The following is an 18,698-nucleotide window of genomic DNA, read 5'->3' on the forward strand; positions in this document are numbered from 1 at the left end:
CTGACCCAGCTGAGGCTCAAACCAGCGACCTTTTTGCTGTGAGGCGACAGCAGTAACTACTGCGCCACTGCATCGCCCAGGAGATTTCCGGTCCAAGTAATAAAGATCGTCCTCCAAAATGCTGCTTTTCTGTGTTTATTTATCATACAGTTTGTACAATAGCTTTTTTCTTCTCACAGATCCATTTCATCATGCACTCATGAACCACATAAGATGGTTTTCTATGCTGCTTTTCCACTCTCCCCATCACAGTCACAGTCAAAAAATACTCTCTCCTTGATGACACACCTGTGTTGTCTTCATCTTCGTGTTTTTGAATTGGCGTTTGGCATACAATTTCGAGGTGCATTTCCGCCACCTAGTTAGGAGTGTGGAACAGAAGTAATATTTCCATCCACATATTCATTTTCTATTATATCCTCCTGAGACCCTTTTTTCTGTGATTTCCTACATCATTTGGGTTAATTATTATTATTATTATTATTTTTTTTTTTTACAATTTAGAGTTTCTACATTTTGTTTTTATTTTTAATTTTCAAGCATGTCCACTGTAGTGGACCACAGGACTTTTTTAGTTCGAAATGACCGCCAAACTCAGACAACAAAACTGAACAGGATATGCCTGTAAAGGGATATTAATCCAATATTAATATAACAAAAACTAAACAAAAGCCATTTTTTTCCTTTTGTATTGAAATTCCTGAAACAGTTTAGTCTGAACAACAACAAAAAGAAGTGATGCTAATCCAGAACAAATTTAACATAAAAGTGATTTAAAACTGATTGTCATTCTCTAATTGTCTCTTATTGTTTGATTGTCAGACTCTAGGTCAGAGTCTCCCTCAGCTATCTTATAAAGAATCCTCTCTGCTTCAGTTTTGCCTCCTACAACATGCAGCCATTAATTACATTAAGATGGTCCTGGTGTCCACTATAGTGGACTTTAAAAAAAGGATAATATTTTGTAACACAAACAAGTTAACAGCTTTGAAAGCTACATTTATTGTTCCTGACACTTTGATAAACAAATATATATGTAATAATAACAGGAAAAAAACAAACATTTAAAAAGCTCAATTGTACATGCCTCGCTCCTTCCCATGAAATGTGCTTGTTTGTATGTCGGCCATTTTGGATACAGTGTGAGAAGTGGTTCTTAGCATGCCAGCCAATCAAATAACATATCACTAGAAAGCCCAAGATGTCCTCTGAACAGTACAACAGGACTTGACAGAGTAGCTCAAAAAATTCAAAGAAAATTCATGAAAACGTAATGTCCACTACAGAGGACACAAGTCAATGGGCGAAGTCTCAGGAGGATATAACCCATCTCCATAAGAAACATTAGTAATGCTTTAAACCAGGCATGTCCAAACTCAGTCCTGGAGGGCTGGTGTTCTGCAAAGTTTAGTTCCAACCCCAATCAGACCCACCTGGGCTAGCTTGGCTCAAGCTCTTACTAGGCTTTCTAGAAACATCCTTGCAGATGTGTTGAGGCAAGTTGGAGCTAAAATCTGCAGGAAACCGGACACTGGACACCCCTGCTTTAAACCCTTTATCTCCTACTCCACTATTTGTATTTATCAGTTCCTAAAATTTCTCTCTTACCGTCTTAAGAGTGGATTACCTAGTTTTTTCTCAAGTAATTACCAAAAACAGGTTAAAAGGTTGCCCCTAAAAGCACCCACCACCTCTCTTCTATCCCTTACCGCTTGTTCAACTCGCCCCCAACACCTCCTCGCCTCCCCTGCTCTCCACTTACCAATCGCTCCCAAACTCCCCCATCCCTCAAGTGGCCTGATGTTCAATAAATGTCCCGGGCTAAAATACTCCCCCAGTCCACCCCTGGGATCTAATTTGCCTGTTTTTTTTCATCAGCTTTGCTAATTGGATTCAAGGATTATTTTGAACAGAAAACAATTAAGTTGTCCCCCCAAAAAATATCAAGAATTGTGTCGTTTCGACTCATTTCGAATAAGTATTTTGAATAAGCAGCAAATAATTTTTTGAGTGTACTTTATTTCGCAGAAAAGAATTTGTTTACCATCTAGCAAGTAATTGAGACTATGTGGTTAATAAGAGCAGGACAGGAAGAAGCCCTTCACCTACAGACTACAAAAACAAATGCACTGACTGGTGACAAACCAAAGACATTTCCAAAGAAATCAGACCACAGACATGTTTCAGTTTGACTCAGTCGAGCTGCCATTGTCACACCTCAGTGACATCCTTCTGGTCTTATTACAAGCACAATAGTTTATTTTAAATACATTATAAGTTAAATTATGAAAATAATCTTTGCCTACCATTAGAAACAGCAATAGATAAATCATAATTCATTCTGCATGCGTGTTGTTTAACCAGAAGGATATTTAAATCTAACATTTCTGACATTGTGGGGATTGTGTGACCAGCAGTACCCACTCGAAAAATGACTAAACACTAAATAATGCTTTATATAATAATGTAAAAAATATTTGATGGTTCAGTTTTTCCAACATGTCCTAAATGAAAAACAAACAAACATAGAAGCCTACGGTAAACCTCCACAAAGACAGATGCACAAGTATGTGTGTGTGTGTGTGTGTGTGTGTGAACTAGGAAGGCTTACTTGTGGTAGGAGGATTCACACATTTGAGTGTATTCAGCACACATTCTTATTCGATCAGATTATTATTCGCTGAACTGCTGGAGAAAATGTTCCACCTGCTTGTTTTAGTCTCTTTATGGCGTCTTAACGGTACGTTATACATATATTTTTATGGCTTAATATCATAACCTGAGCTATTTGACTTTTATTTGCAGTTCATCCAATATTTCAACAATAAACAATAACAAACTGTTAAAGCTCGACAGTAAAAATCTGTAAATTTAACAGTGTTTCCGGTAAATGACCGTAAATTGACTTTCCTAGAAATCCCTGTATTTTGTTGACTTACTACAATATGGTTATTTTAAGTTTTGTTCTCATCAGTGATCTATATTAGAGATTAATGCTACATTTAGTTTTGATAAACAACGTTTATTGCATTGCGTTAGTGTTGTGTGTGTTACTGTATTTGGTAGTAGTGTGTGTTACACTGAGTGCCTTTAATATGTTAGGATGTTTTATGTTTGTGGAAAAGCTTACCTTATAACTTTTTCTTCACTGCCTGCTTATAGTTGTTGTCTGTGTACAAAAAGTAAGATGTGTAGATGTTGGTACTTAAAAACATTGGTGGATAACATGAAATGAATGAAATAAGGTAGTTTACTGTATTTTTTAAAACTGGTTTCTAGTGCACTGTAAGCATGGTATGACAAAATATCAATGTCATGTAACTTTAATTTTAATCAGTTAATCAGGTTTCAACCCAACATTTTTAGTTATACAACGTTTAACTTAATACTTTTAGTCAGTGGTAACACTTTACAATAAGGTTCATTAGTTAATGCATTTACTAACATGAACTAATCATGAACAACACATGTACAGCATTTATTAATCATAATAGAACATTTACTAATGCATTATTAACATCCAAGTCCATGCTTGTTAACATTAGTTAATGCACAATGAGTTAACATGAACTAATAATGAACTACTGTATTTTCACTAACTAACGTTAACTAACATGAATAAATACGGTAGTAAATGTACTGTTCATTGTTTGTTCATGTTAGTAAATGCATTAATTAACATTAACTAATGAACCTTATTGTAAAGTGTGACCTATTCAGTTTGACTGTGAGTTGTGATGTCTAAAAAAGTTAATTTGATGCAACTTAAAATATTTAGGCAAGCAATATTTATTTACAATCTGTATTTTTAACACATGTGAACTTTAGTTTCTGTTTTGTACTTGTTTCTCTTCAGTTGTTTTCAGTGCCAAATAAATAGCTGAATTAAGCAATGAACCGTACTCTCATCAGATTTTACAACCCTGAATCAGAAAAGGCTAGGACAGTATAGAAAATGCAAATGAAAAAGAAAGAAGTGCTTTTGACTTGTATTTCATTGCAAGCAATACAACAAACATTATATAATGTGTTTCTTGTTTTTTAAAAATAATAAACAAGTATTTCAATTTTTGGTTCTTGCAACACATTCAAAAAAGTTGTAACAGTACAGGATTTACCACTTTGTAATGTTGCCATTACTTTTACAATATTTTAAAAAAAAAGTTTAGGGATTGAAGACATCATGTGATGAACTGTTTCAGGAGTTATTTGGTCCCATTCTTCCTCCAAACAGGTCTTAAGGTGGGCAACAGTACAGGGTTTTTGTTGTTGCATTTTGCGCTTCAAAATGCATCACACATTCTCTACTGGGGACAGGTCGGGACTGTAGGCAGGCCAGTCAAGTACATGTAGCCTCTTCCTCCACAGCCAGGACTTTGTAATGTCTGCAGAATATGGTTTTGGATTGTCTTGTTGAAATATGCATGGCCATCCCTGGAAAAGGCGACAGCATATTGTGCTCCAAAACCTCTATGAACTTTTCAGCAATAATGGTGCCATCCCAGCAGTGCTAGTTACTTTTGCCTAGGGCACTGACACATACCATGACAGACCCTGGCTTTTGGACGTTGCTGGATGATCCTTTTATTCTTGGTCTAGATCACAAAGTGTGCATTTCGTCCAAAAAAAACCTAAAACATATTGATTTATTTGACCACAGTATACGTTTCCACTGTGTGATTGTCTATCCAAGATGCCTTCAAAGCCAGAGAAGTAGATGGCACTTCTGGACACTGTTAACAAAGGGATTCTGGACACTGTTAACGTAGGGCTTCCTTTTGGCACAGTACAATTTTAACTGTTAGCTTTGTATTGGGGTACTTGACAAAGGTTTGACAAAGTAGTCCTAAGCCCATGTGGTGATATCGCTTATAGATGAATGAGGATTCTCGATGCAGCGCCACCTGAAGGATCTGAGATCACGGGTGTTCAAGGTTAGGCTTGCGCCCTTGTCCTTTACACACTGAAATTCCTCCAGATTTCTTGAATCTTTTACATTTACATTTGATCATTTAGCAGATGATTTTATCCAAAGCGACTTAGAAATGAGGACAAGGAAGCAATTTACACAACTATAAGAGTAACAATGAATAAGTGCAATAGGCAAGTTTCAGGTCTTTAAAGGCTAAGAAGGAAAGTATTAGTAATTTTTTTTTGAGTGCAGTTAGTGTGATATTCAGAGAGGAAATTGCAGATTAGGAAGTGTAGTGGAGACTAAATAGTTGAGTTTTTAGTCGTTTCTTGAAAGTAGCGAGTGACTCTGCTGTTCTGATGCAGTTAGGGAGTTCATTCCACCAACTGGGCAGATTGAACGTAAGCGTTCCGGAAACTGATTTCTTCCCTCTTTGGGATGGAACCACGAGGCGATGTTCATTCACAGAACGCAAGTTTCTGGAGGGCACATAAATCTGCAGAAGTGAGAGCAGATAAGAAGGAGCAAAGCCAGAAGTCGCTTTGTAGGCAAACATCAGAGCTTTGAATTTGATGCGAGCAGCAACTGGCAGCCAGTGCAAACGAATGAGCAGTGGAGTGACATGTGCTCGTTTAGGTTCATTGAAGACCACTCGTGCTGCTGCGTTCTGGAGCAGCTGAAGAGGCTAAGAGGCTTTTAATGATGTTATGCATTGTTGTAGATGAAATATCCAAATGTCTTCCTATCTTTCTTTGAGAAGCATTGTTTTTAAACATTTCAATCATTTTCTCTCGCATTTGTTGGCAAACTGGTGATCCTCGGCCCATCTTTGCTCCCAAAGTACTAACCCTTTCTTGGATGCTGCTTTTGTACCAAATCATAATTACAATCACCTGCTGACATCACCTGTTTCAAATCACATCATTTAACCAAGTTACCTGATTACCAGGCCTAAACTGCTCCTGTCCAAACCTTTTTTTGAAATGTGTTGCAGGTCTAAATGAAAGGAAAGGATTTAAATTTGACATGTTCAGATTGTCTGCAATGAAACACAAGTCAAAATAAATTTAGAAATCAATACTTTCTTTTTTATTTGTGTTTTCCACACTGTCCCAACTCTTTCTGATTTGGAGCTGTAACAGGGCCGGAGTGGGACTCCTTTTCAGCCCTGGAGTTTCAAGCCTCAGACCGGCCCACCTCCGTTCACGACTGACTATATTAAAATAAGGTCATTTCCAAATCAGTTTCTAATGACACTATCACGTCTTTTTTTGAGAAAACAGCTGCTTTAGAACTTCAAATGTTCAACAACCCTTACAGTATTATATGTCTTAACAATAAAATTTTTAAAAATTACATACTCAGACGAGGGTCAACCCGAGGTCAGCGGCATTGTAATCTAACATACTAACCACTGGACCACAACTGTTGTATATAGAGGAGTGACTAATCTGAGTTATATCATCATTAACTTGCAGGCTGGTTATATATAAAAAGAGCAGAGCTGTGGTAAAATAATGAATAAGAAGGCTGTGGTCAAGTAAATAAATAAATTAATTTTAAAAAGTGTGACTGCTGACAGCAACAGATTCTGAAGCTAGGGACACCGGCCCTCGCGGCCAAAAAATGGACCAGCCCACCGGGAATTCTCCAGGTGCTCCTGATTAGCCCATCCGGGTCTGAGCTGTAATTAGTTCGGAGTGTTTACATTTGTACATTTTAATTGCTGATATATTATTTCACATATTGTAAACAAAAACTGAAATAATTTACAGTATGTAAAATAAAAAAAAACATTAATTAAACACGTGTCTTTGCAATTTTAAAATCTGACCTTGTTTGTTCATCAGGTGTGTGTGGTGAATCCATTTCGGTGACGGAGGGAGATTCAGTCACTTTACACACCGGTGTTAGTGAAATACAGGACAATGACGACATAGTGTGGAAACTTGGAGCTGATAACTCTGTGATAGCTGAAATCAGCAGGGACAAACAAACTGATAACATATACAAAGACAGACTGAAGTTGGACGATCAGACTGGATCCCTGACCATCACAAACATCACAACTGAAGATGCTGGAGTTTATAAACTAGAGATAAATGCAGTGAAACTGACCACAATAATATTCAGGGTTTCTGTCTATGGTGAGGAGAGATGATTTATAGCTGATTAAAATGAACAAAATAATTAATTAAAATTACAGTAATTCTTAATATCCATTTTTTTCTGTTCTTTTTCAGCTCGTCTGCCTGTTCCTGTCCTCATTTTCAACTCTCCTCAATGTCCATCATCTTCATCATCACAGTGTAATTGTTCAGTGTTGTGTTCAGTGGTGAACGTGAGCGCTGTGAGTCTCTCCTGGTACAAAGGAAACAGTGTATTGTCCAGCATCAGTGTGTCTGATCTCAGCATCAGTCTCTCTCTACCTCTGGAGGTGGAATATCAGGATAAAAACACCTACAGCTGTGTGATCAACAACACCATCAGCAACCAGACCACACATCTGGACATCAACACACTTTGGCAGACATCTGAAGGTACAGCAGAGCTGATATTTGTGCTTATATTATTTATCAACTGATCTGAGCTCAGTGTGATGTGTTTGTTCCTCAGACTCTGTTCAGTGCTGTGGTCCTACTGAAGCTGTGACCCGATTGGCTCTCTCCGCCCTAGTGGGTGTGGCCACTGTGGCTTTTCTGGTATATGACATCAGATCCACAGGCGGAGACACACAGCGGATATCAGAAATGTTATGAGATGTCCAGGGAGTTTTAGTGATTCTTGGTTGCCAAAACTTAATGCCAATCAATGACGTTGGATTCTGTTACAGTGGATATGAAAATTCAGGATCAATTTACAGTTTCCTAAATTATGAGGTCACTGCTTAATGCTATGTGAGGTTATCCTAACAGAAGTGAACATAGTGTACATTCACTCACCATGCCACTTTATTAGGTACACCTTACTAGTATCGTTGGATCCCCCTTTAGCTTCAGAACAGCCTTAATCCTCTGTGGCAGAGCTTTAACAAGGTACTGGAAATATTCCTCAGAGATTTTGGTCTATATTGACAATGGTAGCATCACGCAGTTGCTGCAGGTTTGTCAGCAGCCCAAAGGAGCTCTATTGGATTAAGGTCTGGTGACTGTAGAGGCAATTTGAGTACAACTCAGACCAGTCTGGCCATTCTCTTCTGACCTCTGGCATCAACAAGGCATTTGCGCTCACAGAACTGCCGCTAACTGCATATTTTCTCTTTTTCAGACCATTCTCTGTAAAGCCTAGAGATGGTTGTGCATGAAAATCCCAGTAGATCAGCAGTTTCTGAAAAACTCAGACCAGCCCGTCTGGCACCAACAACCAATCCCACGTTCAAAGTCACTTAAACCACTTTTCTTCCCCATTCTGATGCTCAGTTTAAACTGCAGCTGATCATTTTGACCATGTCTACGTGCATAAATGCATTGAGTTTCTGCCATGTGATTGGCTGATTAGAAATTTGTTAACGTGCCGTTGGACAGGTGTACCTAATAAAGTGGCCGGTGAGTGTGTGTTATTTAATAACTGTGTAAGTAACTTTGTATTATAATTCACATTTTCTGATTTTTATCTTGTTAGGAATTATTTGAATAATGGTTTCATTTAAAGGGGACCGATTACACCCCTTTTAACAAGATGCAAAAGTCTCTGATGTCCCTAGAGAGTGTATGTGAAATTTCAGCTCAAAATACCAAATAAACAATGTTTTATAATTAATTGAAAAGACTCCTTTTAGGCTTTGATTCAAATTGTGCTATTTTGGTGTCTGTCGCTTTAAAATCGAAGGAGACTGAGCTTTTTTAAAACAGGGCGGAGCTACTACTGCCTATGTGTCAGCATAGTGGCAGATTCAATAACAATAACCTCCTATGCTGATGGGTGGAGTAAGTGCAATTATAAAAAAAAGTGAATTAAATTAATGACTTTTAACCATGACTTTTACTTAAAAGACATTGTGTAATCATTTGGTTGACTTTTTGTGAATGATCAATATAAAAAAACTGAAATGTTGCTCAGTATGGTGAGATGAAGAAAATTTTACAAAGGAAATTGGTCTTTTCTCAGCTTAAATGGAAAAAGTTAAACTAGAAAAAAGAAAGAAAACTTGGCTGAACATCAGGGATAAACTATTGTTCCCAGAAATGTTCAGGTAACCAACAATGGTTAGTTAGGATGCGCTACATCACCTCCAAAACTGTGAAATAAGGAGATGTGGAGGATGTTAACATGAGGCAAGATGATTAACAGGACAATTTAAAACATGATTTGCACCATATTGGGACGCAGTCTATATCAGTTAATTGTTGACACATTTAGAGAATTATTTGTTTTATCATAGACTCCTGTTTTTAGTATGTTGTTTTTGAAGCATAATTTGAGAAGTAGCAGATGAGATAATTTGTTGCGAGATGGTTTGCCGACCTCTAGTGGCGATTTTAGGAATTGCTGCGGGTGGATTTTACGTTGCAGGAAGACCGCTGCTGTAAAAAGGGGAGACCATAAACAAAGATATAAAGATATACTAATATATGTCAAACATCTAAGCTCAAACTAGAACTCCAACTGAACAAAAAAAAAAGAAAAAATGAATAATAATAATAAATAAATAAATAAAAATGAAGTCAAGGCAATCCTGACAATATTGCATATTGAATATTATAATACAGAACTATGATGATGTGGATGTGCATTTAATTGCTGAAATTAACTTAAAAAATTTTCAGCTTTGTTTTTTTCAGCGTTTTTCAAAAGTTCAAAAGCTAATAAGTTTAATGAAAATGTAACAAAATTAAAAGATAATGTGGAAACTTTTAAGAAAATTAATAACAAGTTTTTTTTAAATACTCTTAAATTGTACTTGTTGAAAAGTGAAAGTGAAACTAAGAGTGAAGTACATTTAAAATAAAAAATAGATACACAATGAAAACATAATGCAGAATGTTTACAGCAGCCATGGTGAAAAAAAGGAAATACAGAACTTAAAACCTGCCTGTCTCTCTTTCTCTCTCTCTTTAACACACTCCCCTTTCTAGAACACAACACTTTTAGACTGCCCTTGTATGCATCTTAAGGGAAACTATTTTAGACAGCGGAAGAAAATGTTTTGCTCATTTCTTTTTAACTGTTTGTACCTTTTCTGTCTAGTTGGTAAGTTTTACACACATATAGAATGTTACCACAATATTTTGAGGAATGTACTTTAGTTTCGGATGTGAGCTCATGTTTATAGCTCTATTGTAAGTTAAAATGTAGTTTTTGTTTTCATGTTGTCAATGGTGTAAAGATGTGTGTAAAATAATACTGCATATCTACTATAATATTTTGTCTATAGAGAGATATAATCTGCTTTTGGACATGATTTCATGTTTACAGCTCAAATTTTCAATTATCTTTTTGGTTAGATAAAGTTTAGTGTTCGCCGACTGTTTTATATTATGTATATGGAGCAACACGTACAGTTGTCCCTCATTTTCGATTCTTACTGTTAAGTAAAGTGGTCAACTGTGTAAAGGTGCGTGTAAAATAATGCTGTTTGTCTATAGTCGGATTATTCATTTTCCCTCACATGCTCATTGACCAGGCCGGAGCCCTGGGCTCAATTATTTCCGAGCTCAGGGACCTCTTCCGGCATAGCATCCCAAACCTGTTAATATTATCAAGCAATATAGTGTGGTCTCATGAAATTTTCAGTTTAGTTTGTATTGTGGTTCTGTGGTCATGCTTTTCTGCCTTTATTCCGTATACATTGTAAAAAAAAATTCCCCTATATTTTAACACAGAATATCAGAATTATACACAAAGTTTACAGTATTTTTAATAATGTATTCTCATTAACATGTACTCAAACAACTTGAAGAAAGACAGATTATTCTTAATAATAAAAACATTGTGATAATTGAAGTCAGTGAAATTCTATCACAGCAAGAGGGGGAATGCTGGTTGTTTCAACTTAGTTGTCAACTCATTGGCTTTTTATTTGTTTGTAAAAAAAAATGTTTACAAAAGTTATAATTAAACAAATTAGCTAAAACAAAAACACTTGTCAAAAATAAAAGGATAAGCATCTAAATATATCTTTCTATGAAAGCAGACAGTGCTGTAGTAGCTGTAGTTTAGGGCCCCAGGCTGATTCTTATATGATCGCACTGGTGCAACTAACTTTCTCAGTTGGTCGCACCAACTCACAATTTGGTTGCATCTGTTTTTATTAATAAGCGTGCACTGTTGAGAAAATGTCAGTGGACTAAAAAAATATATTTTCAGATAACTAAACCAATAAGTTCAGTACTTCACTTTAGTTAGCTGAAATTATTGGATTCTGCTTTAAAATCTTAAGCTAGCTGAAATTATTGAATTCCTCTTTAAATACTTAAGTTAGCTGAACTTATTAGATTCCGCTTTAAAACCTTAAGTTAGCTAAACTTATTCAATTCTGCTTAAAAAATTAAGTTAGCTGAACTTATTGGATTCTGCTTTAAAACCTTAAGTTAGCTAAACTTAATGGATTCCGCTTTAAAACCTTAAGCTACCTAAAGTTATTGGATTCCGCTTTAAAACCTTAAGCTTGCTAAACTTATTGGATTCCGCTGTAAAAACTTAAGTTAGCTGAACTTATTTGATTCCGCTTAAGTTTTTAAAGTTAGCTGGACTTATTGAATTTTGCTTTAAAATCTTAAGCTACGTACAGTAAACTTATTGGAGTCCACTTTAAAAACTTAAGCTAGCTAAACTTATTAAATTTCGCTTTAAAAACTTATGTTAGTTGAACTTAGTGGATTCCGCTTAAGTTTTTAAAAGTTAGCTGGACTTATTGGATTCCGCTTTAAAAACGTAAGTTAGCTGAACCTATTGGATCCTACTTGAGTTTTTAAAGTTAGCTGGACTTATTGGATTCAGCTTAAGTTTTTAAAGTTAGCTGAACTTATTGGATTCCGCTTTAAAATCTTAAGCTAGCTGAACTTATTAAATTCCACTTTAAAAGCTTAAGTTAGTTGAACTTAGTGGATTCCGCTTAAGTTTTTAAAAGTTAGCTGGACTTATTGGATTCCGCTTTAAAAACTTAAGTTAGCTGAACCTATTGGATCCTGCTTAAGTTTTTAAAGTTAGCTGAACTTATTGGATTCCGCTTTAAAACCTTAAGCTAGCTGAACTTAATGAATTCTGCCATAAAAAAACTTAGGTTAGTTAAACATATTGAAATCTGCTTTAAAATTTAAGTTAGCTGAACTTATTGGATAGTTTTAAAAACTAAAATAATCCACGCAAAAAAAATGAATTCAGTCAATTAAGTCAAAATACAAAGCCTGTGTATTTTAAATACTGAGACTGATTATTTTGGGAAAACATCAAAATACGTTATACACCTCTAAGGCGACAGAAAGCCGGTTGATGCGTTTACATGCGGAGTGAAATCTGTATAACTTAAAATCCAAAAATCTAGCACTATTTACAGTAACATTTCCCTAAATGAATATGTATTATTTGTTATAAAAGTTGAAAATAAAAAAAGATAAAAATCCTAGTTAGTATTTCTACACTAATATTAAAGTTATACTACTTTAATCTATATGAACATAATGAGGGATTTCTCACGAGACAACAAAGCATGTCATATTTTATGTTATAATATTTTTAACTTCATGCAGAAAGTCGGAGTGGAACTGATATACGCTGTGTGTTGTTCAGGTGTGTTTGCTGATTCAGATGTAGTGATGTCAGTGATGGAGGGAGATTCAGTCACTCTGGAGTCTGGTGTTGCTGAAATAAAGAAAGAACATGTGGTAAAGTGGCAGTTTGGAAATAAAAATAAAACTATAGCTCAAAAGAAACTGTCCGGAAACTTCTCCACATCTGATGTTTATATGGAATTCAGAGACCGACTGAAGCTGGATCATCAAACTGGATCTCTGACCATCATGAACACCACAACAGCACACTCTGGACTTTATAAACCAGTCATCAGCGGCTACACAAAGACCAAATACTCTCTCAATGTATACGGTAAGTCATGATTACAAGTTTGCAATGCTAAAATTAAGATAATCCTCTTACAAATGGATAAGATTGTCAAGGCCACAGTTTTAAACAATACCTGATGGACGCAGTCCCAGCTAACAGGAACAAATGCAATTACAGCGCTGTAAAATGTGTGGGTTTACAGACTCAATCAAACTGCTGTTCTCAAATGATCTTTACACAAACCATGAAGAGTTCAATGTGTTTAAATAAAATTATACTTAAATTAATTTCAGCTACACCGAATATACTTAAATATTCTTCATTCTGTTTTATTTTTAATTAATCAAATTAGGAATGACTTAATATCTAATTTATCTGACTTTATTTCAGCTCATCTGCCTGTTCCTGTCATCACCAGTAAATCCTTAAACTCTTGTTCAGTGTTGTGTTCAGTTGTGAACATGAGCGCTGTGAGTCTCTCTTGGTACAAAGGAAACCGTTTATTCTCCAGAATCAGTGTGTCTGATCTCAGCAACAGTCTGCATCTAGATCTGAAGTGTCTGGATGATTCCTACAGTTGTGTGGTGAACATTTCAAATACCAAACAGACCACACATCTCACCAACACTGAACTCTGTCAACCATGTCCAGGTATGTAAAAGATCAAATGTTAGTCAGTTCAGAAACTCTGGTGTTAAATGGTGTTTTCTACATGTCACCTCTTGTTGGGTTAAAATTGAAGCTTGTTGGCCCAATTCTGTGTGTAGAATCTGAATTGACCCTTCGCTAAGCCACGCCCAAAAGCAGCCACCCACCAATCGTGGCTTAGCAACTGTAGCTATACGTAGGCCCACACGGAATCTGAGCGCGCAGAATTCCACAGATTTTCAGCAGAATTCCGCAGAATTCCGCAGATTTTCAGCAGAATTCCGCAGATTTCTGCAGATTTTTAGCCCATTATTAATTCTGTTTATTTACTTGAGTAAATGTGTAAATCTGAATTTATTCAGGTTTTATTCAGTAATTTATTACTCTTTATTTCATATATTAAGGTCTTAGTTATGATACTCTGCTGGATACTCCCAAAATAATTCAGCAGAAATTCGCAGATTTTTACCAAAATTCCCTGCAAAAATAGCAAAAAACATCCGCAGATTCCGTCTGGCCCTGGCTAAACGCAGGGGCTCTGTCAAGCTTTCGAGCGAGTGCATATGGAAGGATTGTGCAAATCTGATACCCGGTGTCCTTAAAGTTTGTACGGGATGGTGAAATTTTTCCCTTTTCAAATCCTAAAACCCAAGAGGAGAACAGTCAGCATGGATCAAGCTGTGTGAGGGGAGCTAAAGGAGCGGAACGAATCTGCGAATCTGATGCTAACTTTACTGAACTTCATATTTACATCTTATTTCAAGCTACGAATATTTGGAATTATAAGTCACCAGAACAAAACCGAGACATGATCACAAACTGAGCAGCTGCGATCAATATACTTTACCCGCAGCTGTTTTTCAGTACTTTATAAAGAGCACAAAAACACACTGACAGTTATAGTTAACTTACTGTACATAGTTATGGGTCAATGATGCTAATATTCCGCACAAATCCATCAGTTTACCCTTTCTGTCTGTTCTTTCTATGAATGAACTAACATTATGTAAAAGCACTGTCATGCATGTTTCCTCGTCGGTTAGTAACGCTATATTTCATTGCACAACAATTAATCTATCAGGCTTTTTGGCTAAAAATAGAGAATTCAAGGTTTCATTATTATTAGATTATTTTTTATTGTCACCTCTCCTGCTGAGCATGAGCTAAGCTGTTGAATAGTTAGCTTATGAGGCGGCTAGGCTAAGCTAGCTTCAATTTTGATTGATTTATTCTCTAATCGGTTGCCTATTATGCCGTGAATATACTCCTGTAATGCATACTGCAGCGCTTTTTTGTCTGGCTTTCTCGAATATCTCACCTGTTCGCCAAAAATGACATTATATCCCTGGCAATGTCTGACACCGGCGCACACACATTGAAAAAGCCGTGCCAGGCACGAAAGCTTGATATCCACCCGTTGTGACTGATCATTACTGTGATAGTGGTACTAAGTGAACTTTATTTATAAACTTCTTGAGAGGATTATTGGTGCTTATGATTGATCACAGCTGGTCCTGCATTAGCTAACACATGATTCACCAATCAGATGATTCCTTACTCACTATAAATAACCAAAGTTTCATACCTCAGTCATCTTCGTCTTGAAGAATCCCCTTGTTTCCTAGATTGGGCGGCACGGCGGCCCCTGTGATTAGCACTGTTGTGTCACAGCAAGAACATCACTGGTTATAATCCTTACTAGGCCTGTTAACATTTCTGTGCAGAGTTTACATTTTCTCCCTATGCTCATGTGTGCTTCCTCCGGGTTCATGAAGTCTGTGATAAAAATAAAAAAAAAATCAATGAGTCCAATGGGTACAGTCCAGGAGAGTTCCATTATTTGCAATGTCCAAAAACAAATTGCTTGCGTGGTCCTTGAGGGAATTAAAACCTTGTTTTAGTCTGACAAGACTTGCTGCTGGATCCATTTTGTGGCTTTTATAACATCTTGCAGACAACAGAGGTGAGGATCCAACTGCAGCTTTTTTTAGGGATGGTCAGACAACCAAGGATGATACAAGAATACACCCGAGTATACAGACAACCCAAGAGAGTGGCTAGAATAACAGACAAATGGTCAGGACAGGTGGCAAAACAACAAGAAGAATTAACAAAACAGGTCAAATACACAGTAAGGCAGGACATAGATGATGCTTAATAATGTTCATGTGGGAAACGACAGCAAAAAGATAAGTGTGTAGTATATATCGTCCAAGTCATTAGTCCTCATGAGCTTTAGCTGTGTTAATCATGGGGTGAATGGTGTGCGAGAGAGGTGCATGATGGGATATGTAGTTTGGTTAAGTGGCAGATGTGTAGTTCTCCAGTGATCTGCAAACACTATATCGCTGGTGATCATAACACCCAAAGCCCAAAGACGTTCGGTATAGATGAATTGTGTAAACAAAACTGGCTGTAGTTCATGAGTGTCAAAAGGGTGTTTACACACACACAAAGTTTATTCTGTTTGCATGAAAAACGTATTATTTTAAACTAACAAAGAGTAAAACACAACAATGTCCATAAAGAGGCTCAACAAGGGTTAAATGATTTACTTGTTTTGACTTTTACAAACCAACTTCATTTGTTTGTTTAAAAATTAAAGACAGACCGAACAGTGTGTTATTATTATCAGCGGATACCTCTCACACATACTCTAATCCTGGGTGAAACTAACACTTCAGCAGAGTCACTTCATCAGTATGCAACATGAGAGAAGCAGACAATATTAGTAATTATACTAATATTAGTAACAATAGTGCTGTATGTTAATTCATGTAAGATTTCTTTCACTTAAGACTTTTTTTTTGACAAACAACATTCATAAAATTCTGTTTGTGTGTTTTTTTAGTTAAACTGTCTTTCAAGCCCAAAGTGAAATTGTGGAAGTAATTTCAACACACTCGCTGAAACACAGTCAGTGTTGACACTTTTAATGACAAACAGAGCTGTAAAATCCACTACCTCTGTCTGTTTGTCCTCCAAGCATGCAGTCAAAGCACATTTCTTTCCGGATCTACAAACAAGGCCTTGTGTGGGCCTGAGCTCTAAAATAACACATAGAAACATCTGTTTTCTGATATATATTATCAAAGTTGTGCAGATTGTATTGCTCATGTTTTACGCGTGGTTGTCATTCAAATAATAATCTTTCACCTTTTTATTATAAATATCTTTTCAGAGTAGCTTAGAAAGTGCATGTTTCTACATTACGATTAATGAGTGTAATGAGTGGCAAAAAAATGTCAGTGTACAGTTTCAGAATAGTACAAATCATGCAGTTAATGATCGTATTTACACTAAAAAGAAGAGCGCAATTAAAGGAAGTGCAAAAATGAAGAAGTGCAAACCCTAAATACTGTGTGCAAAAAAGTATTGTCATAGCTTGAAAATATTATATAGATATGCAAACACTTTAAAACCAATTTCGGATTGATAAAGCGCCACTCAGTTGTCTAAGACTGTCCTGATCTTGTGTGTGTATAAACATTGACTATAAACAGTGTTGGGGAAAGTTACTTTAGAAAGTAATGCATTACAATATTGAGTTACTTCAAAAAAAGTAACTAGTTGCATTACTTAGTTACTTTTTATGGTAAGTAATGTTGTCACACGACATTACTACTTAATTACTACTACTAAATTACGGCATTACTACTTAATTTTTTAAAAGTAATGCATTACTTGTTACTAAAACAGCCCCAACACCAAAGAGCTTAGAATGACCAAGAGGCGACATTCTAGTGTAATTTGGGAAATAGCCACTAGAGGGCGCGGCGGCCATTTTGGAATGAAAACGCCAATAGAAAAACAGCATATTATAAGTCTGTAAAATAAACTATTAAAAGTGCTGATGATTGTGATAATAAGTGTTGTATTGTCGTCTTTCAGGTTGTATCTCAGCTTTAATGCGCTTTTTAAATAGATAAATAAAAAAACAAAGCAGTTGCTTCTTGCCATCGTGACAGTAATGAGATCTAATGGACAGCCGATCACTTTCACTCCAAAATGATGGAATCCGGGGCTGTTGCTGGGCGCTGCTGTTGCAATGGAACGTTCTATTGAGTGTCACCTCTTGGTCATTCTAAGCTCTTTGCCAACAATGACTATAAACATCTGTGTTTTTTAAAAGTCACTCTGCCACTACCTTCACTTTCTACAGGACCATCAAAATGTGAACAACTCAATATCACTGAACTCTGCCAGACACATGCAGGTTAGTAATTATATTATTATTATTTTTTTTAAGCTAATACGCTCCTGACAGAAATTTGAATCTGCTTACAAATGCAGTTCTATTTTACTTTTATGCAATGCAATAAAATGTTTTATTTTGTTTTAAAGTACACGTCGGTGGTTGTGAGTCTACTGAAGCTGTGCTCCGATTGGTCGTCACTATAGTGATGGGCGTGGCTGCTGCGGCTGCTGTTGTTCTCCTGGTCAATGACATCAGATCTACAAGAGCTTCAATGATGAAAACAGGAGATTTATCATAAATATCAAGATGCACATTAGAGTCTTATTAAGCCAAAATGAAAATATATCCTTTAAATAAATATAACAGTTTAATTAAATGCCTACTTTCACCACTGGCACTAGTGTGCCATATATTGTATTTTGATGCAAGCGTCACTATTACAGAAGCATTGCTGTTTTTTGTTTTGTTTTCATTTGACTTTCACTTTTATGTGTGACCTCGTGCTTTGGCTTGTTTTTGAATTTTAAGGAAAGTATACTTTGTAAAGTTTTGTGTCAACGTTACATATTGGTTTCTTATTTCATAACAAAGGATCCAGCTTTATTTTGGCAGACATCGATAATGTACAAGAGGTGATGTTTTACATGGATACTGGACTCAAGTATGTCTTAACAGAGATATTCCTGTGTAACATTTGACTGTTAAACTATGATAAAAATATTTGTATTTGTGTGGAAAGAGATGTGTTTCAGTTTTGGCTTAAATAAAGGAGTAATGGCTTGATTTTTATATACCTAGTATACAGAAGGAAATTGTGTGGTATTTAATACTTGTAATACTTGTAATAAATTCATAGCTAGTTACATTTTGTGAATGTTTTCTTGTTCTGTTTTGATTGGAAACATTTAAAGAATTTACTGAGCTTAAAAGTTGCACAGT

At 36.1% G+C, this 18,698-nt stretch overlaps 3 protein-coding genes across 4 annotated transcripts in view; 2 read left to right on the top strand and 1 right to left on the bottom strand.

The window, feature by feature from the left end:
* The first annotated feature begins 2,592 nt into the window (after window positions 1–2,592).
* zmp:0000001161 lies at window positions 2,593–9,520 on the top strand. Its single transcript, XM_073937085.1, has 4 exons — window positions 2,593–2,740; window positions 6,763–7,059; window positions 7,156–7,452; window positions 7,529–9,520. Exons 1-4 carry the CDS (start codon window positions 2,698–2,700, stop codon window positions 7,669–7,671), a joined length of 780 nt encoding a protein of 259 aa, XP_073793186.1. The 5' UTR covers window positions 2,593–2,697; the 3' UTR covers window positions 7,672–9,520.
* A 429-nt stretch (window positions 9,521–9,949) lies between these two features.
* On the top strand, window positions 9,950–18,620 carry LOC108181220 (uncharacterized). The gene is made up of 5 exons (XM_017353479.4): window positions 9,950–10,102; window positions 12,641–12,955; window positions 13,304–13,564; window positions 17,724–17,777; window positions 17,906–18,620. Exons 1-5 carry the CDS (start codon window positions 10,015–10,017, stop codon window positions 18,055–18,057), a joined length of 870 nt encoding a protein of 289 aa, XP_017208968.1. The 5' UTR covers window positions 9,950–10,014; the 3' UTR covers window positions 18,058–18,620.
* Window positions 10,745–18,698, bottom strand: part of LOC101884151 (uncharacterized) — a 48,761-nt gene continuing 40,807 nt past the window's right edge. The window contains exons 12-14 of one of the 2 annotated variants that reach the window (XM_073937061.1): window positions 15,453–15,618; window positions 15,147–15,337; window positions 10,745–12,712 (exon numbers count right to left, since the gene is read on the bottom strand). The gene's annotated coding sequence lies outside the window, so the exon portion shown is untranslated. The remainder of the gene's footprint in view (window positions 12,713–15,146; window positions 15,338–15,452; window positions 15,619–18,698) is intronic. The other variant, XM_073937060.1, reaches the window with a different exon arrangement.

The sequence above is a fragment of the Danio rerio genome, chromosome 22 (genome assembly GCF_049306965.1).
Source record: "Danio rerio strain Tuebingen ecotype United States chromosome 22, GRCz12tu, whole genome shotgun sequence".
Lineage (NCBI taxonomy): Eukaryota > Metazoa > Chordata > Actinopteri > Cypriniformes > Danionidae > Danio > Danio rerio.

Bases quoted from the DNA above. Each gene is read 5' to 3' on its own strand.
- zmp:0000001161 (XM_073937085.1), top strand. From the start codon at position 2,698: ATGTTCCACCTGCTTGTTTTAGTCTCTTTATGGCGTCTTAACG. The intron at 2,741-6,762 runs GTACGTTATACA...TTTGTTCATCAG, and splicing joins CTCTTTATGGCGTCTTAACG to GTGTGTGTGGTGAATCCATT. The intron at 7,060-7,155 runs GTGAGGAGAGAT...GTTCTTTTTCAG, and splicing joins ATTCAGGGTTTCTGTCTATG to CTCGTCTGCCTGTTCCTGTC.
- LOC108181220 (XM_017353479.4), top strand. From the start codon at position 10,015: ATGCATCTTAAGGGAAACTATTTTAGACAGCGGAAGAAAATGTTTTGC. The intron at 10,103-12,640 runs GTAAGTTTTACA...TGTGTTGTTCAG, and splicing joins GTACCTTTTCTGTCTAGTTG to GTGTGTTTGCTGATTCAGAT. The intron at 12,956-13,303 runs GTAAGTCATGAT...ACTTTATTTCAG, and splicing joins ATACTCTCTCAATGTATACG to CTCATCTGCCTGTTCCTGTC.